Below are 7,284 nucleotides of genomic sequence, written 5' to 3'. Positions count from 1 at the left end.
GAAAACGCTCTCCCTACCTAAAAAAGAGGGTGGAGTGGGATTCCTTGATCTTGACCTGATGGTGCGGGCCTCTAGTGCAAAGCTGTGGTGGAATTTCCGCAGGGTGTATTCACTTTGGGGGAGTTTCATGACTGCTAAGTACTGCAGTCGAGTTCACCCGGTGGCGAAACTAGTGCAAAGCTCCGATTCACACACCTGGAAGCGAATGCTCAGCGTCAGGAATGAGGTAGAGGCAGTCTTAGGTTGGCGCCTGACTCACGGGGATGTTAATCTCTGGTAGGATAACTGGTCCGGCCTCGGCACGCTAGGGCGCCTTTACCCCTTCCCGGGGGTGGAGTACTCTGGTGATCTACTGTCTGACTTCATTCAAAACGGGGAGTTGGACCTTTCACCGTATGATGATCTTCTGCCGCCTGGATTGGAGGCTGACATGTCCCGCCTTGGTCAAAGAGTAGCTGACGTCCCCATTTGGCGGGTGGCTACGGACGGTTTGTTTTCCTTTTCTTCTGCAAAATCTTTGTTCAGACCTGAGCCGGTGCACTCGGATCCTCTTTTGAGTGCATGTTGGCATAAGCATTTGCCCTTTAAGGTGTCGTTTCTTGCTTGGCGTGTGTTAAGGGGTCGCTTGCCCACCGATGATGCCATGGCTAGATTTGGGCACCTTATTGTTTCCAGATGCTGGTGCTGCAATAACCCTGTTAGGGAAACTATTGATCACATCTTTTATGCGGGGGACACTGCTAGGGCTGTATGGGGCTTTTTTTATGGGATCGCTCGACTTGCGGTTCAGTCATCGGGGTCTACGGACGCTCTTGACTGGGTGGAAGCGAGTGGTTTCGCATAACCGTCTTGTTGCTTTTGTTATTTGCAGGTTGCCTTATGTTATCCTTTGGGAGTTATGGAAGCACAGGAACACATGCTTGCATGGCAGAGGGTCGCCCAGTGTATCTCGAGTGTTGTATGGCGTTGCCAAAGGAGTGGCAGAATGCCTCTTTAGGCGATGGCCGCAAGAACACATCTTGCCACCAAATTGGTCGGTCATTCTGTCCTACATAGATTCCACTGTACCGCGACGCTTGGTTCGCGCTGTTAGATGGGATCCCCCTCCGGATGGTTCTATAAAGCTCAATTTTGCACATTCTGAGTCGTTGGGTGGGACTGCTGCCTTGGTACGTAATCGGGGAGGTGGTTTCTGCTACAGTCTAGCCATTTCGACAGTCGACGGTTTTCAGGACTATTTCCATGTTATTCACCGCTCTCTTGAATGGTGTTTAGCCGAGGGTTTTAGGTCCCTGGTCCTAGAATCTGTTGTGCTTGAACTTAAGGGATATGTAGACCCAACTACACCTACTCCATGGGTCCTTGACTCTGAAGTGTCACGACTCCGGTTTCTTTGTTCCTGTGCATCTGTTTCTGTTCTTCAGTGTTTGCCGCAGGGTAATCTCCCGGTGGCTGCATTGGCAGATTGGGTTGGGGACAAGGATGGGGAGTTTATTTTCCGTAATTTTTCAGATTTACCACCGAGGGTGCGTGCGTTGCTAGTTCATGATGATATCCCATCGGTGGTTTTTGATGATTACGACCCGCCTTGAGCTACGGTTTGCTTTGATGAATTGTATCACTTTTTGTAATGAAAAAAGAGAAAAGACAATTTTATTTAAAAAAAAAAAGAGAGAAAAAGAAAAAGAAAAAAGAAAGCAATGAAAAAGGAAGAGATGAGGAATGAAAGAAATGAGGGGAAAAGAAGATGAGAGAAAAAAAGGGTGGCAAAATGAGGGAATACAGAAAGGAAAAGAAAGAGTCGAGGTGAGCCAAAAACAGAGAGTGTGTGAGGTGTTCTTGGAGGCTATGAAGTCTTGCTTGTCGGGACCGAGTCTCAACGTAAGGTGTTGGCGGTACAACATGGCACCCTAGTCTGGGCTGAACGGTGCACCAGGCAGGACTAATCAAATCCGTTGACCTGGTCAGGCTTGCTGCTGGCCGATAGTAGCCGAGTCCCTTCCGGGCCCGGGGGGGACGGGACTTGGAGGCGATGAGGTTCTGCTGGTCGGGACTGAGCCTCAACGTAAGGTGTTGGCGGTACAACATGGCACCCTAGTCTGGGCTGAACGGTGCACCAGGCAGGACTAATCAAATCCGTTGACCTGGTCAGGCTTGCTGCTGGCCAATAGTAGCCGAGTTCCTTTTGGACTCCGGGGGGGACGGGTCTTCTTTGGGGGGTTGCTGTTTGTTCGCGTCAGCCTGTTAATACCTATACACTCACCCTATGAAAAAGATTGAAATGGTTGGGGTCAAGGGAACAGGATGCTTGTCTGTTCTATCTTGTTTTCTATCTTTGCAGGTATTTGTTTCTTTTGCCTCCGAGGCACTTGACTGGTCTATAGGCTTCTTTGGTTTCACCTTTGCAGGCATCTTTGAGATAGACCAGGCCTCAACGTCGGTGCAAGCGGTAAGAAATTGCACCCTGGCCCGGGCTGAACGGTGGCCGGGTAGGGGTTTTTCAAATCCGTTGGCGGTAGTCCAGGCTTGCTGCTGGCCCATAGTAGCTAATCCCGTTAGGGTTAGTTCTGGTTCATTGCTGGTGCTGATCGGGGGTTGATGCTATTGGCTGCCTTGTTTATATTGCATTGGCCTGTGTGCCGAAGTTTAGGCCTGTGATCCGTTCTGTATTAGTCATGTTATCTTTGACTTAGGCCTGTGTGCCGATATTTCTGTATGTTAAAAAAACCTTTATATTTAGCCGGGAGCATGTGTATTGTTGCTTTTAACAGGGCAGTCAATAGCACCCCAGGAGATGTTGCGGTTGTGGTTGCAGCCCGGTCGGACTGCATCATAGTGCTGGGACACTATGGTCCAATTGGCAGGGAGGTGCTATGGCGCGTGACAAGCAAGGTGGCTGTTCCTGTAATCCACCTACACGGTTATATGGTGGGCTGTGGCGCTGATGAGCTACATTTGCATTTACATTTTTTTGAGCAGCTGTGCAGTCTACCTTTTACTTCGTAGCTTTTATTAGTATTTTATCCTAGCCTATTGGTCTAGTGTTAGCTATATGGCTAGCATAGGACTTGGGGCCACGCATGTTATAGCCCCGAGGGCCTTCGTTTGTAATTTTTATTTACTTGTTTTTTTGGGGGTTTAGGCCATGTAGGGTCTAACTCTCCTGGACCTTGTATTGGTTTTATGCCTTTTTGCTTATTAATAAAGCTATCTTTGCACAAAAAAAAATGTTACAATTAATGCCACAACATCCTTTATTATAAAATAAAATAAAAAAAGCACAACATTTAAAAAATAAAATAGCTATATATTATATAATCATATAAAAAATATACTTTTGAAAAATAAAATAGCTATATATTATATAATCATATAAAAAATGTGTTCAATTAGAGTTTAAATTTACACATACAAAATTTGAAATTTGCTTTCCAAATGTAATTATCTTAGTTATTATTCGTATTGTGAAAATTATAATATAGATGAAATACAATTAAGAATAAATTAATGTATTGATTGGTTTAGATATTTCAAATTGTTATAGAAATTAAGTTTGTTGGCATAGAAGTTTCATTGCACAAAGCATTCTCTCCGCCTTTTTCGCGCATGCAGTGAGATCACGATCTCTTCCGGCGATCGTTTCCGATCGTGCTTCTTGAACGTGGCCCTCTCTCATAGTGGTGCCTAGGGGAGTTTCTCCCTAGTGTACCTAGGGCTCTTATTTTAATAGCGATGGGTTCTAGTCATCTTCACGGCGAGCGATCTGTGAGAATTCTCTACGCTGTGTGTATCGTAGTTGTTCCGGTAATTTATTCGTGTTTATCGTGTGTCGACGGCTGCAACATGGCTATGCGATCGACCCCAAATCTCAGCCTGCTCGAAGATAAGTGGGCGGATCTGTCTTTAGCGGATGAAGATAACGGTGGCCTGCCAACACCGGATATCCAGGTGGGCATTGGAGACACATCACAATGGGAATTGGTTGGGCGTTTCCTCACCGATCGTCCGATCAAATTCGAACATATGCAGCAGGTGATGGCATCGGTCTGGAGGCCAGTCATGGGCATGCATGTCGATTTGTTGGATGAAAACCTGTTTGTGTTTCATTTCCCTCATCACAAAGATATGCAACGGGTGCTTGACGACAGTCCGTGGTCGTACGAGAATAATCTGTTGGTCTGCGCGCAGATCAAGCCAGGGATGCGCCCGGATGAAGTGGTTCTTGACAAGGTTCCTTTTTGGGTCCAAATCCATGGCCTGCCAGCGATCTACGCATCGGAAGATTTCATCACCAAGATCGGGGATCATGTTGGCACTTTTGTGTCGATGGACCCGAACAACTTCGGGGGTACATGGCGTAGTTACACCCGGATCCGCACACTGCTGGATGTGAATTTCCCACTAAAGAGGAGAATGAAGCTGCTACGTAGGGATGATACATCCCAATGGATTACATTCAGGTATGAGAGGCTCAACCTCTTTTGTTTTTGCTGTGGCATCTTGGGGCATACAGAAAAATTCTATAAGAAAGTCTACGAGGAAGGGATAGAACCGGAGGCATTCCCGTTTGGGGCATGGATGAAGGCGGGTCCGAGGAGACAAGTTAAGCCGATCGGAGCTAGATGGCTCCTACCATCCAAGACCAAGACATATGTACCGGCGGCTGGAGAAGTGACGCCGGATGTCGCGTTGGCAAGAGTGGAAGAAGGCAGTGGGTTGCATGGGGACCTAAAGAGACGTAGGGAATGTGATGAGATAGCTGGGGAAGTTTCGGGAAGTGACGTGGTGATGGAAGAACATGTAAAATCATTTGATAAAGCGGGGCTGGGAACTCAGCCCTGCGAATCACAATGAGCATTTTGAGTTGGAACTGCCGGGGTTTGGGTGGCACCCGGACAGTTCGTGAATTGATGAGCTTGGTAGCTTATCGGCGACCCAGTATTGTTTTTTTTTTATTGAAACACTAGCAGTTAAAAGTAAGATAGAGAGTTTACGAGTGCAATTGGGTTTTGAGGGAATGCTGAATGTGGATCGTGAGGGTCGAGGTGGAGGCTTGGCTTTGTTATGGTGGGATACTGACATGGTGAACCTCTTGAGTCTTTCCAAACACCATATTGACGTGGAGATATATTTACCGGAGAAACCATTGTGGCATCTTACGGGCTTTTATGGACATTCTGATCAGTCCATGAGGCACGAGACGTGGGATCTTCTATGACAGTTGCGTGATCAGTCACCGCTTCCTTGGGTGGTTCTCGGAGATTTCAACGACATCTCGTGTCAATCTGAGAAACGTGGTTTGCGTCTCCAGTCAGAATCGCTCATTGATGGTTTTAACTCAGTGTTAAACGATTGTTCATTACTGGACCTAGGGATGTCGGGCTCTTGTTACACATGGGAAAGAGGTCGGGGAACGGCAAACTGGGTGGAGGAGCGGCTTGATCGAGCGGTGGCTTCGCTAGAATGGATGGATATCTACGAGAATGTGGAGGTACACAATTTGCTAACCTTCGAGTCCGACCATAATGCTATTTTTCTGGACTTGGAATCCCGGCCGGTTCGGCGTGCTGGGAAATCCTTTCGTTTCGAGTCAGCTTGGCTATTGGAGGAGGGATGTGGCAAGGTAGTAGATACGGTGTGGCGACAGTCTTCCGGCATGGACTTTCAGCAACGTCTAAGCTTATGTGCGACGCATTTGGGCAGGTGGGGAGGGGAGTATAATAAGAAGTTTGGTCGGCGTATTACAATACTCCGACGTGTATTGGAACAACTTCGAGATAGCAGAGTTCACGAGACAGTGCAACAATATATGAAGGCCGAGGAGGAGTTGAATATATTGCTCGACCAAGAGGAATTATTCTGGAAGCAGCGCTCTAAGCAACTTTGGCTCAAACATGGGGATTCAAACACAAAATATTTCCACAAGATGGCCTCTTTCAGAAAACGGCGCAATAATTTGTCCCGTCTGAAGGATCCCCAGGGAGTTTGGCAGGAAGGAGCGAATTTGGACGCTGAGGTACTCAGGTATTACAACTTTATTTTTCAGTCCGAGTACAGTGCAAATAATATGCTTGATCGGGTCCAACCAAGACTCACCGACGATATGAACGCTTTCTTAAACCAACCGTTCACGGTGGCCGATGTTAAGGCTGCTCTTTTCTCCATGGCCCCAGAGAAAGCTCCGGGACCAGATGGGATGACTCCGGCCTTTTTCCAACATTTCTGGCCAGTTTTGGGCCATGATCTAGCCATGTTTGTATTGAATTGTATCTCAACGGGCCAGTTTCCCGAGGGGCTCAACGAATCGAACATAGTTTTGGTTCCAAAAAAGAAGACACCGGAAAAAGTCACGGATCTGCGGCCAATTGCACTGTGCAATGTGGCCTATAAGGTCATTGCGAAAGTCTTGGCAAATAGATTAAAAGGAGTTTTGGACACGGTGGTTTCGCAGTCACAAAGTGCTTTTGTGCCTAACAGGTTACTTACAGATAATATAATTGTTGCTGGGGAAGTGGGTCATTTCCTTCAGCGAAAAACGAACGGAGCTTTGGGGTGGGCGGCTCTAAAGCTCGACATGGCCAAAGCCTACGACAGGATGGAATGGGACTACCTGAGCGGTATGTTACATGCGCTTGGCTTTGAACGGAAGTGGATTGAGCTATTATTACAGTGTGTCACCACGGTCAGGTATAATATTCAAGTTAACGGGGTTGGGGTGGGGTCAGTGTGTCCAACCCGCGGCATACGCCAAGGGGACCCATTGTCCCCTTATCTTTTCATCATTTGTGCCGAAGGACTGTCTATCCTTCTGCAGCAGGCAGAGGGAAGTGGTGACATTCATGGGGTTCGTATTGCACGTGGGGCCCCGACCGTGACACATTTATTTTTCGCGGACGATAGTCTGTTTTTTTTCAGGGCTACAAAATGAGGAAGCTATGTCTGTCAAGGGATGTCTTGATAATTACAGTGCAGCATCGGGGCAACTTGTTAACTATGATAAGTCTAGCATCATATATAGTGCAAACACGGGGGTTGAGACACGTGAAATGATTAACGTATGCATGGGGGTCCGTGAGACGACTGACTTTGGACGTTATCTAGGACTACCTTCGGTTCTAAGGAGAAGGTTCAGGAGCGTTTAGGGACTTGGCAACATCGGCTGTTATCGAGAGCAGGTAAAGAAGTCATGCTCAAAAGTGTTGCGCAGGCCCTCCCTATTTTTACTATGTCTATCTTTTTACTACCAGGGCGGCTGTGCGATAGATTAGAAATGGCTTTCAATCG

The 7,284-nt window shown here is 47.2% G+C and overlaps 1 protein-coding gene across 1 annotated transcript; it reads left to right on the top strand.

Annotated features, from left to right (window-relative positions):
• Positions 1–638: 638 nt before the first annotated feature.
• On the top strand, positions 639–1,592 carry LOC109155109. Its single transcript, XM_019302850.1, has one exon. It carries the CDS (start codon positions 639–641, stop codon positions 1,590–1,592), a length of 954 nt encoding a protein of 317 aa, XP_019158395.1.
• The last annotated feature ends 5,692 nt before the right edge of the window (positions 1,593–7,284 follow it).

This window comes from Ipomoea nil, unplaced genomic scaffold (genome assembly GCF_001879475.1).
Source record: "Ipomoea nil cultivar Tokyo-kokei standard unplaced genomic scaffold, Asagao_1.1 scaffold0276, whole genome shotgun sequence".
NCBI lineage: Eukaryota > Viridiplantae > Streptophyta > Magnoliopsida > Solanales > Convolvulaceae > Ipomoea > Ipomoea nil.
The sequence above is the reverse complement of the archived record's forward strand: the minus strand, read 5'-3'. Positions and strand labels throughout refer to the sequence as shown.